Raw genomic sequence first — 21641 nt, 5'->3', positions numbered from 1 at the left:
TCCTCTGTAACAGTGCTGGTTACTTAGCTATAATAAAGCTGAACAATTCTCACATAGGGGCATATTTTTAAAAAAAATAAGTTACCTGCAAATATTAAGCATCCCCGGGATGTATGTATGGGGGACATCGGCAGATATGAGTGTGTCAGGGTCCTGATTGCATGAGACATCACTTTACTTTTAGCACATCGCAGGGATGAGACCCTCGTAGAGACCCTGTCCCTGCCAGTGATTGTTGTTAAATCCTTGTGATACTTAATTTCTTATTGTCGCAATAAGCCAAGTCCTGATAATTAATAAATACGCTCTATAGAAATGCTGGTATTTTCTTTTTTTAAACACACTGTAAAACTTCCATACCTACTTTTACTGACACACGTACTTTTACTGACACACTCCTTTATGCTACACACATAAGAACTTGGATTCTCCCTCGTGTCCCGGATACATAGCAGGCGGCAGAAGGCGTTATTGCCATTTGCGGTTGCTGGTATGTTGCATGTATTATGTATCTGTCTGACATCCGTAATACTGTGTTCCAGGAATACGCAGACATGGAGAAAGGTCTCGGACACTTTAGATGTTCGGAGAAGTTAGTACAAGACATTTTGGAGAAAGGGAGAGAAGCCGTGATGGGATTCTGGGAATGTCTCTATGATCTAGATATTGAGCATCACCACCCTAATCTGTACACACTACTGGATGAAATCGATAAGACAGGTAATATATATGAATCATGGTTTAATATTAACGCTATACTGTATGTTCTGTTAGTGTCACTTAGATGAACATGAAAAGGAGGATGACCAGAACATCCATATATCTTTCACATCTTTCTCTCCTGTTCTTTATTTTTCACACTTGTCCGCATGAAATGTAAGTAGATAATACTGTGCAAAGCAAAACAGCCTGTATTCTGTACAGCGACTATGTTGGTACAGGGCACAGCTGATAAAGGTGTGAGGGGGCTGTTCATTCATTTGGAGAAATCCTTTTTAATGTGTTTTTTTTTTTTAATCAGTGGCCTCTGGCTATTGGGACCTATATGCCAAAACTCAAGGTTGCATAAGCAGGTCCAGGAAATCTGTACTCCTGTAATCAATTCTCAATTCGGTTAAATAAAGCAGAGTCTGCGCTGCCAGAGCCACAAATGTCCTTGTACAAAATTGGTTTTCTTGCTAAAGTATCAGTGCAGAACAGTGGTTCTCAAACTTTGTCCTCAGGACCCCCAAACAGGTCATGTTTTCATGGTCACCCAGCAGCTGCACAGGTGTAATCATTACTCACTGACACACATCCGGGGTCACCCAGCAGGTGCACAGGTGTAGTCATTACTCACGGACACACATCCCAGGTCACCCAGCAGGTGCACAGGCATGTAAGGGCTGTGGATGCGGCTGCGGAGATGCGGTGTGCCCCGGCTTCGGCTCTGTGTTGTCTGCATATGAGGACTGTAGAAATGATCGGGGCAGAAGTGTAACCAGGAGATAGCGGTGATATCACCTGCGTTACATGCTTAATGAATGGCCCTAACACTTAATTTCTACAAAAGTAGGTACAAATTTAAATTTCGCCTACTTTTGTAGGAATTAAGGGATGATGAGTAGACCCTGGAAGTGATAGCCGGTGCTACCAATATCACTATAGTCCACAATAGATCAGAGTAGACAATTGTACTTTAATATTATAACTATATTTTCCTAACTGACCTGTTGCTGGACCGTCTTTTAGAGCCATCATATATCCAGGACGGGGGGGAAAGAAACCGTAAGGGGGGCTGCCTCAGTGCGCAGAGCTTGGATCGCAGTTGCTAATGTGCACGCAATTGGCTGATTGTTGCGTTCTGCGCATGCATACACATCGCAGTGCGCGAGCCAGCTACTGCAATTGGCACTGCGATCGCAGTGGCTACGCAGACCCATCGCAGAGTGATTGACAGGAAGTACCGTTTGTGGGTGGTGATGGGGGTGGTTAGGCGAAGGGAGGCGTGCCAGTGCGTTTCAACCCCGATGCAGCCACTGCGATTGTGTAGGCAGCCTGAGGTCTCATAGCGTGCGTGGCTGTTAGCAATTTCTGAGGAAGGTCAGGGCTTGTGCAAGTGTGCGTGAGGCAGCGATGGTACTCGATTGTACCGATGGTTTCTCTATTCTGCTAAGTAATACGGATGTGTGTAAGGTAAAGTGGGCGTCCCTGTGCAGTGCTGCGAGGATTAGCATATCGCAGTTGAAGTGCGTGCATAGTAGCAGCTGAGAACACAATAGCAATCCAAGCTGAATGCGGCCCAAAGTCTGCAAAGGCGGCACCATTGTAAGTGTACAGATGTAATTTGTGAGGTTTATATGACGCCTTTCCTTGCAATGATCTGTATTTATTTTTTTGCATCTCATCCAACTGTGTAGCGTTGGCATTCGGTACTACGGGACGGTGCAGCTGGAACTATGGTTCTCTTTATCGACATGTAAATTCTATTATTTATAGAACCAAGTCATGCTTACCTACTCTCCCAGAACACCTGGTAAGCTCCTGTATTTTTGGGGTGTTCCCTGGGCACCAGGAGGAATTGGTGGTCCTCCCACATCCTGTTCAATTCTGAATTAAGTGAGCAGGATGGGAAGAACGATGACTAGAATTGTGGGTCCTTGGGTAGGGCGCGGGGCCAATATGACGTGATTCTATGATCGTGTCATTTTAGCCCCACCCCCTATTTATAGACCCGCTATTTCTGGCATTTTGTCATGAGGGGGGGGCAGGGCCTAATGACGCAAATAGTCCATCACCAGCCACCTGCATCTCCGCTCTGAAATCCCCCAGTAGATGAGATACTAGTTGGTGTTAGGAGCCGCCACATCGGAAAAGCGATTGGGACACCGATAAGTCATTGCTAAGCGACTGGGACATCGTGTCACGCCAGCCGCACTGGCTGATGGTCGTGATGATTGCTAGGCAATCGGCACGCTCTGCAGCCACACTGCCTGCTGGTCCTGCATGTTACTACAGCTGGGGAGATTTTTGTACCTGCAGTTACTCGGCTGCAATATAATTATAATGGGCCTGTCTCTGTATGTGCAGCTACCCAGCTGCGGTGTAATTATATGTAAGGGGCCTGTCTCTGTATGTGCAGCTACCCAGCTGCGGTGTAATTATATGTAAGGGACCTGTCTCTGTATGTGCAGCTACCCAGCTGCGGTGTAATTATATGTAAGGGGCCTGTCTCTGTATGTGCAGCTACTCAGCTGCAGTGTAATTATATGTAAGGGGCCTGTCTCTGTATGTGCAGCTACCCAGCTGCGGTGTAATTATATGTAAGGGGCCTGTCTCTGTATGTGCAGCTACTCGGCTGCAGTGTAATTATATGTAAGGGGCCTGTCTCTGTATGTGCAGCTACCCAGCTGCGGTGTAATTATATGTAAGGGACCTGTCTCTGTATGTGCAGCTACTCAGCTGCGGTGTAATTATATGTAAGGGGCCTGTCTCTGTATGTGCAGCTACTCAGCTGCGGTGTAATTATATGTAAGGGGCCTGTCTCTGTATGTGCAGCTACTCGGCTGCAGTGTAATTATATGTAAGTGGCCTGTCTCTGTATGTGCAGCTACTCGGCTGCAGTGTAATTATATGTAAGTGGCCTGTCTCTGTTTGTGCAGCTACTCGGCTGCAGTGTAATGAATTGCAAGGAGCCTGTCTCTGTCCTGGGGTTCAGATTGGCTACCTGAATAGTTAAAGCACAGTCAGGGCCTTGGTGCATTGCTGGTTATAGCTTCTGTCCTGCCAGACGTCACCTGCCCTACTGCAGTATTCTAGTAGCTTTCTGCCAGTTTTTGCCAGCCATTCTTATATTTCTAGAGTACTTGTCCCTGCTTGTAGGAAACTCTCTGCCTTTTTTTGGACATGGATTCTCTCCTGCTTCCACATCAGCCCAATCCTTGTGCTGCCTAGTTTCCACATTGACTCTTTGTACCTGAGTTAAGTCCTGGCGGCATCCTAGTACCAGGTGAACTTGCTTCACCCGGGCTTAAGGTTGCTGTTATAGGTAAACACCTTTTATTAGTCTGCAAGAGTCGTGTGGTAATCTAGGTGTTCATAACAGTTGGTAAGTATGGACTGTATGTGGACGCTCATTATGTGATGTAGTTGTTTGACGCACTGGCTTATAACATGTCTCTGTGCAATTTACATATTCATAAAGAAAACGTTATGTTGGATAGATGATGATAAGGCTAATGATGTGATGTAGGCTATCGGTTATGTAACTGATTGATTATGTCATCCGGGGATTTCCTCATTTAGGTGACACTCTGATGCAGCTGATTCTATTGGATGAACATGGGCACTCACTAACACCAGAGCTGAAAGGTAAATATAAATCATATAGCTAATCCTGGTATAGACTATCTGGCAGCTATATTAGGTAAAAGTTGGCATGTTAGAAGACTCTCCCAGACAGATGTGTGACACATGTACCCATATGGTACAGGTTGAGTCTCCCATATCCAAATATTGCGAAATACAGAATATTGTATAAAATTACTGTCAAACTATGTGTATAAGGTGTATATGAAACACAAATTAATTTCATGTTTGTACACAAACTTTGAGCCACAACATTTTTGAAAATATTGTATAAAATTACCTGCGGGCTGTGTGTATATAAAACATAAATGCATTTGGTGTTTAAATTTGAGTCCCATTCTCAAGATATATCATTATGGTATGCAAATATTCCAAAATACCCCCTGTCCCAAGCACTTTGGATATGGGAGACTCAACCTGTACTTTCATATCTCCCAACATCAGCTCGGTGACTTGGGAATAGTGGGGTAGCCACACCACTGCAGGGACATATCCACGTGATGGTAGGGGGTCTGTAACTCTGATCAGTGCTTGGCTGCCCCTTATCTCCCTCTGCTCTCCTCTAACCACCCATGGCTAAGGCATCCTGCACTTTGTGTAGCAGACCTACTTCCCGAACTTCACAGGACACCTTAACGTGATTTTGTGTTCAAGGGTTCCTTTATAACACATATATGACCCTTCTCTACACTGATGAGTCACAAATAGGTCAACAGTATGTTTGTGGGTGGGGTTCTGTCTCGGAACTGGCGCGTTTCATGTTTCAGAGTACCCAATTGGTTGTACATTGATTTATTTTTTTTTTTAAACGATTAAATATCATATATCTGTAATGAAGACACTCACATATTGTCAGTAGGGAAGAGCTGTAAAGGACGTCTAACTGGTTTCAATTTGCCAACAGGCAACAGTATATAGAGAAGTAAGGTTATGATGCTTACAAACATTAATATTCTAAAAATATTGTAAATAACATTGAGAATAAAATAATTGCCACTACAAAGCACATCCTATTTTTAAAACTCCAATTTAATATTTTCTGTTAATCCGCCAGATATACAGGGTCTTCACAAGCAACATCTTCTGGAGAGAACTCAGAATCTAGTAGAAAACAGATCCCCAAGACCTACACAGGAAAATGAAAGTTGGCACATTCCTGAATGCAATAAGGATCTGATCGTTGTCTCAATACGGCCCCTACATAAGCAGTCTCAGCACTGGCTCATAGAGAGTGGGAGGAAACATGAGGACTCTTTTCAAAATGAACAGAGCAAGCTGGAATGTATTTCCCCCAACAGACTGTTCCGCTGGTCACCCCGATATAAATGTGTGCCTCGTACAGTAGTAGTGAGCGGAGTACCGGGCGTAGGGAAGACCACACTGATGGAGAAGTTTGTCTGTGACTGGGTGCATGGAAAGCTCTATCAGAGATTTGCTTTTGTCTTCTTTTTCAAATTCCGGGAACTGAACCGGCTGGGTGAGGTCAGCTTGGAGTCCATGATCCTTCAGGAATATCCCCATCTACAGGGCCACCTCCAGAACATCTTACAGGATCCAGAGAAACTGCTCTTTATATTTGATGGCTTAGATGAAAGTGTTCACCAAACGAATTTCACATTACGTAAATTGTGCAAAGATATAAAGCAGACAGAAAATCCTGGTGTGATTGTGGTTAGTTTGGTGAAACCGTCTCTTCTTAAGGGCTGCTCCATACTAATCACCAGTCGGCCAACAAAACTAGCTTCAGTCGACAACAGATATTTCAGGCGAGTAACTGAGATTATGGGACTAAACCCCAGGGAAAGACAGATGTACTGTGAGCAGTTTTTCAGGGACAAGGAATTGTCAGAAAATAGTTTTCAATATATGCGGAATAATGGGGCGCTATACAATTTCTGTTACATCCCGTCCTTCTGCCAGGTCGTATGTACGGTATTATCAACGTGCTTCAAAGACCGGCCAACAAACAATGATCAGCCGACATCGCCATTGCCCAAAACGTTGACACAACTCTTTGTGGCCTTTGTTGCCAACATCCTGTCCAATCACAGCCTGGAGAAGGAGAGGGCTCGGGAACAGTTGACATCTATTGGGCGGATGGCAGAACATGGAGTAATGAAGCACATTGTTACGTTTAATGAACGAGATCTGGCATCATTTAATGTGGACGCGTCCTCACCGCTCTTTTCAAGCTTTATGAAGAAATCAGATCAACCTCCTAACATCATCTTTTCCTTCGTACATGTCACTATTCAGGAGTTTTTTGCCGCCTTGGTCCATTACATAATTGAATGTTCTGAGACATTAGAAAAGTCCTTTGAAGAGGCCAAATCATATGACAGACGTGGAGAAATATTCCTTAGTTTCCTCTGCGGTCTCTCAGACAGCTACACTAGGTCCATGTTAGACCCTTATTTGGGAGAACTGTCTTCTCAGACTGCCCGAGAGGTCACAGCTTACCTCCAAAATACCTTTGCTGACGTCCAGGATTGGAAAGATGACAAGAGAAAGCTGCTCAGTGAGTTTTTCTATCTCTTCGAGACCCAGAATAAGGAATTGGTTTTAGAATCTCTTGGATCACACACAAGTTTCGACATTTCCCAAGTCCACCTGACGCCTCTGGACTGCACGGTGCTGTCCTTCATCCTCCAATCCTGCAGAGACACAGAGGCGCTACATATAGATCATTGTAACATTCACAGCGAGAGCATGGAGAGACTTGCACCAGTTCTACATACCATATATAATTTAAGGTAAAAATTGAGAATACTTTTTTGTCTCCCAGTTTGAATATATAATACTATGAGTTCTTGCTCCTGGGTCAAGGAAGGTATGTATTTGTAAATTATTAGTCTGCTTATTTACTTGTGTTCTATCAGATGATATGGTTAAGTAACATTTCAATCTTCCTGATGCCTGGTACAAGCTTTTCTTACTATAGGCAATTTGGGTTACACTATATAGATGGCACAGACCAAAAATATAAGGGAATATTGTAAATAAAATGTTACTGTACCTCAGTATTTCTGCCAACTGTCCCAATTTTAGCAGAATGGTCACAGATCTCGAAAGGGGCAGAGTTTGGGCCAAAAGTGGGTGACTAGTGTTCCGAGTTTTGCTGGAGGAGGGCAGAGTTTATAAGCATGGACATCTGCGTTTTACCAATCATTAATGGAAAAATATTGGTATAAACCAGTCTGAGGCAGTGGGCAGCACACGTCAAAATCAAGTTTTATGTACTTTAATGACCATGTGGATATCAAGCACATTTGTATATCTTTGATGAACTTTTAATCTAAATTAATTTCATATAATTGGTTTCACTGTTATTGGGTAGAACCTGCACTATAAGGGATGGTTTTTCTCCTAAGTATTTAGTGACTATGGCAAGAGGAAGAAGGGCCCTGCTCGTGAGAGCTTGGAACCTAAAGGAAAGGTCAAGACTGAGACAAGAGGGGTGACGAACAGAGGGAATTGGAGTTTGTCACATACATGTGAAGCAGCCTGAGAGTAGTTTCAGAGATGATGGGGTGATGGGACTATCATTGGCAAGTTGAGGCACCAGTCACTGGCAGAGGGGAGAGGATGGGAGTGGAGAGACATGAGGCTGGTGATGTATGGGGAGAAGAGGCTGAACACAATAGAAGAGGTGATAGAGGAGTTTGATTTGGATTCTATAGGGGATTGGGATCCAGTGTAAGCATCTAATAGTGCATAGAACCTTGCGCACTTACTAAGAGACTGATACACTTTTGCCATGTCAAGGAAGGTCAGGACCCATTTTATCAGATCATATTGAACAAGAGATGGTAGAAAAATGCTGCAACATGATCTGAAATCTGATCCTTCAAAAAGCTGAAACGTTACCTTGCCAATAATGACTGTTATGGTACTTCCGAAACGTGTTGTAAATGTCACCTAATGCAGCAACTTAGCAGAGGACACATCATAAATGATGCAGCACTATTGATGAGGTGACTCAATCTGTTTGTAAAAGAAAATTATTCCCAGCGCAAACCTACCAGCATATCGGATTCGTGAAATAATAAATATTGTAACCGTGCAGTCGTCTCAGTCTGTGATGAGCCTGCACTGAACGAGCAGACGTTCAGTGCAGGCTCACCAGTCATCTGCAAACATGCTGAACCTGATATTATCGTCAGGTTGTCCAGCATGTTTGCTCGATGATAATGTCTAAACGACCAGCGGGAGTGTGCATTGCTGGTCGTTTTAGACATTTTTGCAAACGATTTAATGATATCGTTATCATTCAATCGCTCAATTTAATCTTTTGGTGGATGGGCACCTTAAGAGTGCATAAACACAACATTACATTCAGGGCAGTAATGTCGAAAGCTACTGAGCCATAAGGAGAATTTATAATGGTCTTCACAAGGGATGTAGCCACTAGTCACAATACAGACAGCAGAATGCCGGCTAGGGATTGATAGGCGTCGAAATACCAAAGCTTATCATAATCCTGTCGCCGGAATCCAGGACGACGCGGGACCGAGCGAGGTAAGTCTGGCCCGCCCATCCGTTTGGCCCCGGTGGGGTGGGGGGGTGATTTGGGTTAGGTTTCGTGCTGTTTAGCGGGGTTCGTGTTATTTTTTTGGGGGGAGGGTTAGGGTTAGGCACCCCCAGGGAGATGTTAGCAGATTTATAGCTATTAACACTTTGTATCCCACTGCTGCCACCAATGTCTTCGATGGGACAAGATAAGGTACTATTGGATGCAAAACGTTTTATCAAACCTCACAAATATCTGTTAAAAATAAATTTATTACAATGTAAAACAAAGGTATATGATTCCTATCTCATTTGCTCTCTGCAGGTTATGCTGGAATAACCTGAGAGATGATGGAGTTCGGTCCATTTGTTCGGTGCTAAATCACCCGGAGTGCAAGATCCAGTCTCTGTCGTAAGTTGTACCTTTTTTAAACCTGTATATGTTACCTTATTTATGCTATAAAACCTCAAATTGTAATAGAGAAAACACACACGGGTTTAATTAATGATAAAGGGCCCGATTTAGAGGTGGACACTTTAGATTTTGTCTGCAAGCGTATGATGTTTTCAATATTCTCATACGTCCCACCGATAGGTAGATGTAGGCGTTTCACAGCCAGTGACTGCATTTTTTTTTTTTTCGCAAGTTGCGCCGGTGGCCATGTTCCGATTGGCCTTCTTTGCAACCAATGGGGCTGATCTAATGTCCGATGGTGCAACTTATTACGCAAAGCGGATTACAGACGCGGCTGTTGGGCATCTCTGTGCGAATCCTCTCGGCTGCCAGATAAGCATAAATGGGCAGGCACGCTGCGTAAAAAGACACTGTCATGGCTGCAGTACAGACCACCTCTGTATCAAACCCAGTGAGTCAGTTACGTGTGTAGTATAAAGCAGAAAACATAGGAACACCTGGGGTTACTTGGGTTCCTGCACACTTTTCAGCAATGGTGGAATCCCATAAATATGACAGTCCAGTTTTTCGAGCACTGCCCCGCTGTTCCACTCGTGGGGCAAAGTGTCCCACGAGAGGTTGGGCACTGCTGGCTCCGGAGAAGAGGAATGGCATCCATTCAGTACAGGAAGAGGGCTGGGTCCATTCAGTACAGGAAGAGGGCTGGGTGCAGCCCAGCTACTGACAGTGCTGGTCTTGCCCCCAGCCTGTCAACGGGAGGCGTGCCATATGGCGTCAAATGTCATTTAGGGGTGTGACCTATGGTAATTAGGCCACACCCCATTTTGGGGCATGGCCTAATTACAGGCACCTAAGTCCCGTCCTGCACAGGGAGCGGCTCCCCCTGGAGCCGGCCCTGAGTGAGATCCACGGTATGGCAGCTCTTGGCTTCCGGCAACAGGACACATTCTCTAGGTGCAGTGGGGTTGTAAGCATGGGATGTCTAAAACTAGAACTTATGCCTCCAAATAAATGTTATTCATAGACGATATAGGTTCTCTATTTCCAGCATGATCTGATTTTATATATAAAATTTGCCTATTGCTTAACAGTGTCTTGTGAATTTGCATTTTGCAGTGTGTTTTGGTTTTTTTTAACTGTACTTTGTTTTTTATTTTGTGCTTTTTTTTATTCTATAGTTTGGTCGCTAATCAATTGACCGACATTTCCTGCTCACATCTGGGATCTGCAATAAATAATAACCAGTCCCTGAGAACACTGGACCTGAGTTATAATTCATTGGAAGGTCCTAAATTCAGTGACTTGATGACCTCTCTGTCCAGTCCAACATGTCTGATAGAGAAGTTACAGTGAGTATAACAAATACATACAGGGGCTGATGGAGCGTTGAATGCAAATGAGATTTGTGGATGAATTTTGCATGTCTTGAGCCGAGCGTTTGCAGATATGAGTCGTACAAATTGCCTCTTGTGGCAGAAGGGGCATGCTTGGGGTGGTAATGGGGCATTTGAAAAGTAGAAAATGGATCACATGCACTAAGGACAGGGCTGGTGCAATTGTGTAATGGAAGGTGTAGTATAGCTTTATTTTATGTCTGGATTGATGTTGAAAGTCACCGTTTTATCTTTCTACTTCCACCACAGCTGGAGGGTGATATGGATTGTTAAATGTCTATATGTTCCATTGTGCTTTATATATTTCAAGTATTACCTGTCCTGCCCCTCTCAGTAACTCATAATTGGGCAAAAACTTGTTGCCCCAAATTCAATTGGACGCGGTTTCCATTGACATGCATTGTCAATAGTTAAAAACCCGCCACCATGACTTTTTCCTGATCAGTTGAGCAATTATTTGCAACTGTGCATGCATGATACGTCCTGGAAACCACTACTGTGCATGCAGTGTACACAGAGACCGCTGCTGCACATGGGAGTCATATTTGAGCTGACGGCGGAGAGCCACAGGTGTTCCTGGGCAGTTACTGTGAAAAAAGGACCATTCATAATGTATGATGTCCGCATTGTTAAAATGTTGACTGGCAACATGTTGACATTAGGGTTAGGCTGTTGGGTGGGTTACACACACAAAGTAGTATAACGCTACAGTTCCTGGCGCTGACGATACATATAAAAGATCTTAGTTAATACCTGCTGCAACTAATTTAGGGTCTAGTTAGGAGCCAAGAGATACAAAATCTTGATTATTCTATATTCCAATGATTCAGCAATAATATGAGAGAAATCTGCTCTCTATTATGCAAACAGGAGGCTGGTTTCAATTACACCAAATAATGTTTTATTCAAGCACAAAAATAAATAAATACACCTATAACTCGATCTGAACAAACTCTCATAAATGAAGCAATAATCTCATGAGATAATTTATATCGGATTGCATAAAGACCTATATAAAATATATAAAAAGCTTTGGATATGTATAGCCTAAGAACTTGTTGTTATCAAAGTCACACATCACATAAGGTCTTTGTAATTAGTAGCAGGTCTGCAATGTTTTTGTTAGTGTGTCTGGTTTAAAAGCAAGTGGCAGGAATGTTCCTTTTTTAATTTCACCAAGCGGGTCTGGCAAGCAGGTCAGTTAGCATGCAATTATTGGTATATAGTCTATATAATACTGGAGCCCCAGTATAAATATAGTTTGTGCCGTCCAGTAGACCGCTTGTTATACATTTAGTGACCTCTGTCTCATTGGGCCAAATGAGTTTGTGTACCCTTGCTGCTAATTGTCCGTTGTGGTAGCGTGACCACGCTGCAGGGAACCGTGTGCTGGATACTTTGGTCCTGTAGGGAGCGATAGCTGGAGCTACTGATAATGTTTTATGGCTGCCGTCGCATGCCGTTTCTGTTGCCGGGTGATGTGCAATCTCTCTGGATGGGAAACAGATCTAGTGGCCGGAGCTGGAGAAGTAGTAGAGGAAATTCACAATCAACGCGTTTCGTCCCGTGGGATGCCAGGACTTTCTCAAGACCGTTGGGGTTAGGCTATGAGGAAGGTGGCGGTGTTGGGGTTAGGCACTAGAGGGAGGAATAGAGGTGAAGGGATTATGGGTAGGCATAGGAGAAGACTAATCACCGAAGTTGCCAAATGTCTGCACTGGAAGTGACAATCGCATGACCGCCGCGACCAGGAAAATGCCCAGAGCAGGTAAATAACCGCTGGGCCACCAGACACGATATGTCGAGATTCTAACTTGTCAACTTTTCATCACTAGCTACATGTTTATCAATTTCTATCTATATTGTCATGTAGTTTTCTTCCTATTTGTTATGTTTTAGTGAATATGCCTGAGTCTGGTCTCCCAGTACAGTGCACATGTGTGATTTGGCCAATGCTGGGTCACATATGCGCAGAGGGGTCGAGGGCTGGCTGAAGAAGCCGTAAGCCTCCTGTTACTTCTGCCAACCAGTATTGCCGGGTAGCTGAGTACCGCACAGCTACTCTGGCAAAGTTCTAATGATCATTGTGTATATTCTATTGCTGCAAATTGATAAATAGGCCCCATTTTTTTTTCTCCTCATTCTGCCCCCGGCGCAGTGTCTCCTTCTCAACTCTAGCTAAATATGGCTGTGGCTATGGATTTGGGAACGCAGTTGCTTTAATTGATACGCCCGTGGCACTCCCATAAAGCTCCCATGAGACTGCACACTTCAGGCCACCCCCACAGTCACTGCCCAGGAATGCCCATGGTAAGGGCTCCCTGGTTTTAATGCCAGTGTCTCTGTATGCAGCAGCGGAATCTGCATACACGCAGGGGACCACATGCGTCTTTGGGGTTTCCAGGACTTTTTGCGCATAATTGTTCTACTGCGCAAACATCGGCACCTCTGAATAAGGTCCTGGATATTTAAACATTCAGATCTGCCTCCGCTTCCTTGGTGATGGCTGAAGGCCTCAGTATTGTGAAGTTAGTACATGATTCAGTTCAGTTTATACATATTCTGATTTTTGTCTCCAGCCTGAAAAATTGTCATCTGACAGACACTTCCTGCTCCCCACTGGCATCTGCAATAACTAATAACCGGTCTCTGCGGGTGCTGTCCTTATGCTCGAATGACATGACTGGACCTCACTTCAGCGATTTAGTAACCGCACTGTCCAGTCCATCCTGCTGTATAGAGGAATTACTGTGAGTATCACTGATGTAATCACTGCTCTTTTCTTTAGTGCTATTGTGCATGTATGTTAACCCTACGGAACCTTCTCCCGGTTCAATGTTCCATAGAATACAGTGGTTATCGCCATCTGAATATTGCGTTAGGTGCCGGGGCCAAACTGAAATCCGGCAGCCTAGTAGTCCCCGTAGAATCCTATGGGAGCTGCTTCTGTTGTCAGTTATATTTGGGGATACTTAATATTTTCAGGTAATCCCCAAAAACTGGTGTTTTCACGGGACATCCCACAGCTATTATTTGATAAATAAGCCCCAAAGTAATAAATGGGGACAGTGTTAGCGGAGGAGGGTAGAGAGGGGAAGGATATCCTATAATGCAATTCAAGGAGGAGGCCAAAGTGGTCTGTTTCGTACCCCTATAAAATAGCACTGTCTAGTACATGTTGCCATTTACCAAGGTTCATCGTTTCTCATGCAAATCTGCTCAAATTGAGGTTTGTCCAATATACTTTAAGAGCAAGAAAATCTAAATAACCATCCATACAGATACTAAACCTATGTAGCATGTGCTATCCGACAGCAAGCAAACATTGCCTTGTAGGATAGAGAAGCTCCACCTTCCATCATTCTAGCACCCAAAGAGCCATAGCTTGTGTGAGCGACTGTACATACAAACGCCACACAATTAGGACCCTGGGATCTTACCAATGCCCTCAATGCAGCAATGCTCGCCTCTGTGCCATCATGTTCCCCAACTCTTGAGATACAGAAGTTGGAGTGGGATTATGGAGGATTCTCGGGGTGCCACCTGCATTTCAGGGGACCATTGTTGGTGCCACTGTTTCTGATATTACTTGTACATTGTGAGGGATATTTTTGTTTTTCTGTTATATCTGATCTACACGTCCTTATTCCCTGGCAGGATCCAGGAGTGTGTGCGGGGAAATGAACATTTACCGTTACTGGTATCACTTAGTAATAACACCAGGCTCACCAAGCTTGAGCTGGGCGGTCATAGATTTTCTGAGGCTGATGCCGGTTACATCGAGGAACTAATACTGAGGTCACCCAGCCTGAAATATATCTGGTATGTACCACAAAGACCAGCCAGTGACTATACAACAGTCATGTGATGTGTCTGACACAGGGGCCATACAGTCCTAAGACTATATCGTATCCAGCTCGCTGATCTCACAGTTCCCACAAACTGATTGTGTCCTGCCTCTAATGACCTGAGTTGTGTTCTTCAGCCCATGTTACATTCCCAACGGAGGCTGTGGGAGATACCTAGAATGGTGGTGGCAGCAGATAGGATCTGTGCTATCTATCTTGTGGCCTGATTTTAGAGGATACGTCTTTATGCCAACACCATGACCGACGATCTTCCTACTGAGACGCCAACTGGCATATTGGCGCTAATCCGTCTCAGAGCGTCTTTTAGATGCGCCATCGTTTGCAACATCAAAACTTGCACCAGCCCTGAACATGGCATCTCCTGCCAGCGCTACTGTGTCTGTAGACTGCGTCTTCCTTGTGTCACCCCCCCCCCCACCCCCCATCACCTTCCAGGAATACCCCCCTGTAATCAGTCTCCCTGCGTTCTAAGTTGTTCTGCGTCTAACCATTGGGAGGCATGCGCAGTACAACTCCGAGGCATACACAGACCTAAAACATTGGCCACTTTGTATCAGGTCCTTATTGTCCATTCTGATATCACACACTGATCCCTACTATGCTTGTCCCTACCCTGCTGTAGAGGGGCTTCAGATACATCATAGACTCTGGTAATAAATGATCCATAAGCCGTTTAGAGAGATTCTAAAACCATCATCTTACAGATCATCTACCTCGGGTAAGAACAACACATTATGCAGCAAAGTCCATTCAGCAGCTCAGAGCCTCCACATCTCATACTGACAAGATCTAACAGGACCACAACCATTGTACAATGCATGGAGTAATGGCATACTTGTCAACTCCTCCGGAACAGCTGGGAGACTCCCGAATCTAGGCTGCTGCTCCCGGGTGCTCGGCAGAGCTTTTAAGTCTCCCGGTAATCCACAGCATCCGCCTGGCACCGCCCACTTCCCGAGTAAAGTGGGCGGCCTATGACGTGATTTGCACTGATTGGCGTCATCGTAGCCACGCCCCCCCCACACTTTACCATGCTGGTAATCTCTACTATTCTGTTTCCATGTATTCATGTCTAATGAAATACTGTGTATTGTACATAGAACAAAAATGTATTACATTATTATTTGCATATCGCTACCCACAATGCTCAGATGGAGGACACTTGGGACCTCACTAGATTATTGGGGAATAACGTTCTTTTGTCCATTTGTGAAGATCTTTTCTAAACAAGGGGTTTCATTGTAATATCTCCGTTTTCCTGTCTCACATCTAGCATCTATCCCTATCACATGGTGCCCCGGAAAATACGAGAACAATTGAGAAAGCTGCAAGATGAGAAGCCAGGCCTGCGGGTTATCGTTTAATGAACAAACAGGGGCCTGATTCAGCACGGATTGCAATCGCGTACGCACGAAAGTGAGATGATCAGCAGAACTGCAATTGGTGTTTAGAACACACGCAGTGCTTGCGATTGCATACTCAGTTGCGTATGCAATCGCAATTACAACAGAATAGCAATCACAATTGCAACCAGGATCGATAGCAATTGATCACAGTTCCTGTATAGCTAAAGGTGGGTACAGACCTAGCGGATGTCTGTGAACGACTAGTTCAGACATATCGCTGGTATACACTGGCCGACGGACACCAGATATATTGGCCAATCAATTGATCGGCCAATATATCGGTCCGTGTGAACCCAGCTTAAGGATCTGAACTAGTATTCTCACAGCATTCCATGTACTTGTTGTAATTGTTTGTTGTGCACATATAATTAAAGCAAATTGTACCTTTGATCAGGCTAGTTTACTAATTTAGGCTAATGGTCTACATGAAAAGATTAGTTGTATAAAGGCCATTGTGTTTTTTTTTTTTTTTTTTTCCCCTATCAATCTGTTGTGTGCAAATGTGTACAATATTCCTTCCTTCCCCCCCTCCTTCCTTCCCTTCCTTCCCTGTCTTGCTTCCCTCCTTCCTTGTCTTGCTTCCTTCTCTCCCTGTCTTGCTTCCTTCTTTCCCTGTCTTGCTTCCTCCCTTCCTTCCTTCCTTCCTTCCTTCCTTCCTTCCTTCCTTCCGCAGCTTAACACAGGCTCATCAGTGGCTTCCCAGCACACAATGGTCTTCAATTGCAGTCCCACCTGGACTGTCTACCTCAGTCCTCCCTGGACTGAATCCATTGGGCACCCATTAGGCATCTTCCCACAATCTTTTTCTTCTCTATGTGGGTGGATCTCGCCTGCCCCACGCAAAATCTGCTGCTCACCATCTCTGATGATACACTCTCACACATCCCCCTCCCCAACTCCAAACCCCTGGGTTGAGCGACATGGGACGGGGTATTCTCATGGCGAAGTCCCTCTTCACTCTTCTCATGCGAGCCATCCACCGCATCCAAGATCATCCAGGCTGTGGTAATCTTCAGTGGCCTCCTTTTCCAAGTTCTGTGGTTTTATTTTTTTCCTAATTTAATGGTACCACTTCAACTTTTTGCCTTCTATATGCAGTACTTGAGGGTCATCCTTGGGTACCACATCAGGCATTAAGAACTTGAAATTACTTTTCCCAAAGTGACATACTTCATCTTCACTCTTGTCAACTTCAGCAAAACCCAGCAAGTTATTTTCCTCAGAATCTTCTGGTTCATGTTTTTTTTGTTTTTTTAACCAGATATAGGGTTCTCTTGCTTAAACGTCTTGAGCACACCTTTTGGCCAACTTCTGTTTGTCACATCTTTAACCTTCAGCCTTGTACTGTATTGGCATACTTCACTGGCAACTCAACTTCTAATTATTATCCTGAGTGCCTCCAGCATCATAATCTTCCAACCTTGGCTTTGTCAGAAGATGTACTGGTACTACCACTCACAGATTCTGGATTCTCTTGCCCACATAACATGCTGGAATGTTTATTCCGCTGATCTTAAAACTTCACTTCAGGATTTTGATGGCTATCTGCCATTTCCATTAAGCTCCTATCTCTCAGATCTTCTTGAGCATCCAGTTTTTTGGGCCTTGAACATGCAGTATGATGAACAATTTCAACATGTTCCACCAGCACAGGTTGAAGTTCCCTCTCCACAGAGGTCTTTATTTTCAGATTCAGTTTAGCAGGTTTAGTTGCTCTAATCTTTGTACTGTGAGACATTACTTCCTCACAGGCAAATTTGGCTGCATTGAAAGTTCCATCCTGGATGTATGAAGGTATTGTTTTACATACACGAGTATTACTCTTCACAAGACTTTCAGTATTAACTTTTTCTTTAAGGTTCTGCTTTCCACAGCAAAACAATGTGATTGGGTCACATTCACATCACTCTGATCACACGGTGACAACAGTGTCTCATATGTGGAAGCCATCACTCTCTCTGTAGACTTCTGTACATGCTGTACCTTTGCTTCACAGGATTTGCGACCGTCCTCCATGTACGTCACTTCTTTATAATCAACTTCTGATGCAGATTTGCAATCTGGACCTGTTCCCTTTTGGGAGGACTTCACACCCTCAGCTATCACTGTAAGCTGACAAACACTACAAGGTACTTCACTCCCGTTTGCAAGACAGTCTTTCAGAAAATTTCTTTAAATGTCAGTGTCCAGGAAGGGACAGAAGTGTCAATTTATGAGGACATCTTCATTGCCAAAGTGCTGCTGACAAACATCACTCTTCTGGAACATCTTACTTTGTTCAAGCATCTCACTGCTCGTCCGCTACTCCTCACACAAGACACTCTGCACTGATCGCCTATCACTCTACTCGCCAGTCTTTTTAGGATCAAGCTGAAGCAATTGTCATCTGTGTTTATGCACTTCTGTCACACTAGGCTCAGTGGAGACATCAGACACCATTGTGGGTCCTGAATTCAAGCTTAGAGTGCCATTCAGCTTTTCCCACTACCATGTGTAAGTTTTCCTGAGCCGCAGAGAGCTGCTCTTCCATCTGGGCAATTTTCACCATGGCTCTTTCCAATTTGTTCTCCGCCTGCAGAAGATTGTTCTCCACAACTTCAAATTCAGCAAGTCTCAACTTTTGTACAGCTATTTGAAACTCTGTCACTTTTAATTCACATTGCAACTCCAGTACTTTGGTATTTCTCTCCATTTGTAATGTTTGCAACTGGTGCTGTGTACTTAGCAGATACTTCTCAAGGTTCTCACTCTATTCTTGCAACTTCCAAGCCCTGCCATGGGCAAAGTTCAGTTCTCTCTCCAAAGCTTCACTGTGCTCTACTGTATCATGCAGTCTTTCCACCAGAAATACATTTCTTTTCGTCAGACCCTCTGAAACTGCTCTAGCCTCAGCTAAATTGGCTTTGAGAATTTGTACTTGCTCCTTACAGCTGACTTCAAGATGGACAATCTCCATGTCCTTTGTATCACGCTCATTCTGCAACATCTGGAGACCTTTCTCCCTTTCTTCCAAACATTCACGGAGCTTCTCAGAGAATTTCTTTCTAACTCGCACTCTGCAAGTCTTGCTTTTCTGGGAACCACTAGAAAGTCTTTTCCTTCTAAAATCGGAGTTAGATCTGCCACTTTTACTTGTGAGCGAGCTGTCTCACGCTGGTGTCCCTTGACACATTAATTTATGCTGGCCATACACCTGCACCATTTCCGGCTGATTGCCCGATTTTTTTACACTTTCAGCTGAAGTGCCACACACTTTTGATGCAATTCAACCATGTCTTGCTCTAATACTTCATTCCTTGCTAGCAGCACATCATTCTCATACCTTTATCATTAGACTTTAATGCTTCAGCCTCCTCAGAGCGTTCAGACATAACCACTAATTTTAGGTTTGTCTCTTTTAAGAGTTCTAAGTCTTTTTTTAATTTTATTTTATTTTTTTATTTTTTTATTTCCTCCTTCTCAAATGCTATTTTCAAAGAGGACAACTCATTCTGTTATGTCTTTTCAATTTGCGCATGCTAAAGATCCTCTTTCGTTGACTTTTTGCCTAAGTCACTTATCTGGTCACAATAGCGTAAGTGTTTCACGCCAAACTTCACACAAAGAGGCATATTTGCAAGTTTATAATTGGATAACTCTGTGCGCTTTTATTTAATTTTAAAGTGTATTGTTTTTAAATCATTCAATAAAAGGTTGTTTTTTTTTCCTGTGTATCGTTAATATATACTCACTTCTAATCTATACTAAGATAACATATAATAATTACACAACACATGAGTCAAACAAACAAATAATAAAATTGATACTGTACATATAATATATTTTTTAAACAAAAAACAAACTTTAATAATCACTCCTCATCCTCTACACAGACTGTAACATGAGCCGCAAATAATTGCTCGGGAGGTTCAGCTCCCTCCTGAGCACATCTTCAGGCCTCTGACGTTCTGCATCTCAAATTGAAATAAAATAAATAGCATATTTCTGACACTTTATGTACAAATGCAAACAATAACATAAAATATAAACTTATGCGCAAGATTACAAAAATAAAAAAACATCCGTCTAATGCCAGGAAGACACCTGATGACGATTTGTCCAATCCAGCAGACTGGACAACATATTGTCAGCACTGACGGGCGTATTTATAATGGGTGCAGGGTGTGCGGTTCACCGTGGGCCCCTGGGTCCAGGGGGGGGGGGCCCGCACAACCTGCACCCATAAAATTTACCTCTCTGGAGTCCCATGTCCGTTCCAGTGTCTGCGCTGTAAAAATGGCCACCGCGGCCAGTTTCCCGTTGTATGCACAGTACAGGGAAAATAGCTGCCGCGGCCATTTTCCCGGTGACCTGTGCATGCGCTATAGACTCTGGGCACACTCTAGTGCCCAGAGTCTATAAGTGTGGCACTGGGCGCGCACGGTCGCCAGATGGAGAGGAGGAGGGGGCCTGTGTTGGAGACTGCAGACTGGCTCCCTCATCTGTAGAAACGCCCCTGGGCACTGGCCAGTGTACCGGCTATGTCGCTGATGATACGCGCACCCGCACATGGTCATGGACATTGCCCACTGGACCTGCATGCAGGAAACTTGTTGCGTCTGATGAATGGCGCAGAAGCGCATAGATGACACGGAGTAGCTGATTAGCTGGAGCACCATCATCAAACACCACAAGTACCCACACCTTGTGCATGTTTGCATCTTGGTGATAAATGAGGGCCGGATTCAGAGATGTATGTTTATCCGAGGATACGTTATAACATACACTATGCAATATGTTATAACATACGATAAGCACATGTGCAGAAGGGGTCCTGCACACACACACACACACTCTCTCTATCTATCTATCTATCTATCTATCTATCTATCTATCTATCTATATATATGTATATATTTATTTTTTTTTGGATGCATACATACGTGTGTGTGTATGTGTATATATATGTGTGTGTGTATGTACAGATAGATAGATAAGTATTTTACAAATAAAATCAAATGTAAACATTATAATTTGAGTTGTGTGGTCACTGATACATTAGCCAGATGGACAGCCTGCTGCTCAGTGTTGCCAACTCTGAAATGGAAAACAAGCAACTTATAAGTAAAAAATAAGCCCAAAACAAGCCCAAACCAATCCTAAAAACCCCAATTTAAGTGGGTGTCTTTGTCCTCAGACTCTACCTGTCTAACTTCCTCTATTCCCCCTCTTCTCTAACCTAAATATATTAGTGTATGCACAGCCTTATCTGCCTATATTGCTCTTCTCCCTCTACACCAGCCTCCATATTGTTACCTCCTCCCTCTTTTCATACCTCATTCCCTTGCCAGTCTTCAGCTGGGTACACACTTGCCAATGTGTGCACCCAGCGATATGACGCCTGACCACGCAATATATATCGGGCGGTCGATACATACCGCACGATGTGGTACCAAACGTCCGATATGTCAGGCACCGGCTCCATCCACTATGCCGACGTCACAATCTGGGTCGTTCCATCGGCCGGCGGAATGACCCCGATGGACGACCCGCAGGAGTGGGCAGGGTCACGAATAGTGGGTACACATCGGCCGATTTGGACGATATGTCAGCAGGATCACGCGACATATCGTCTAGTGTGTACCCACCTTTCCTTTATCTGACTTCCCCCCCCCCCCCCCTCCCTCAGCCACTACCAGTGCAAAACACACACACTTACCTC

General features: G+C 44.1%; 1 protein-coding gene across 1 annotated transcript in view; it reads left to right on the top strand.

Moving 5' to 3' along the window:
* LOC148532589 (NACHT, LRR and PYD domains-containing protein 12-like) overlaps window positions 1-16291 on the top strand; it is a 127963-nt gene extending 111672 nt beyond the window's left edge. The window contains exons 6-13 of the mRNA XM_088467629.1: window positions 543-720; window positions 4285-4350; window positions 5402-7100; window positions 9182-9268; window positions 10450-10620; window positions 13245-13415; window positions 14323-14487; window positions 15808-16291. Coding sequence (XP_088323755.1) covers window positions 543-720; window positions 4285-4350; window positions 5402-7100; window positions 9182-9268; window positions 10450-10620; window positions 13245-13415; window positions 14323-14487; window positions 15808-15898 — 2628 coding nt within the window. The 3' untranslated portion in view covers window positions 15899-16291. The remainder of the gene's footprint in view (window positions 1-542; window positions 721-4284; window positions 4351-5401; window positions 7101-9181; window positions 9269-10449; window positions 10621-13244; window positions 13416-14322; window positions 14488-15807) is intronic.
* Window positions 16292-21641: the final 5350 nt, after the last annotated feature.

Source organism: Taudactylus pleione, unplaced genomic scaffold (assembly GCF_031769625.1).
Source record: "Taudactylus pleione unplaced genomic scaffold, aTauple2 ptg000073l, whole genome shotgun sequence".
Classification (NCBI taxonomy): domain Eukaryota; kingdom Metazoa; phylum Chordata; class Amphibia; order Anura; family Myobatrachidae; genus Taudactylus; species Taudactylus pleione.
Note: the sequence above shows the minus strand (reverse complement) of the source record. Positions and strands in the feature narration are given on the sequence as shown.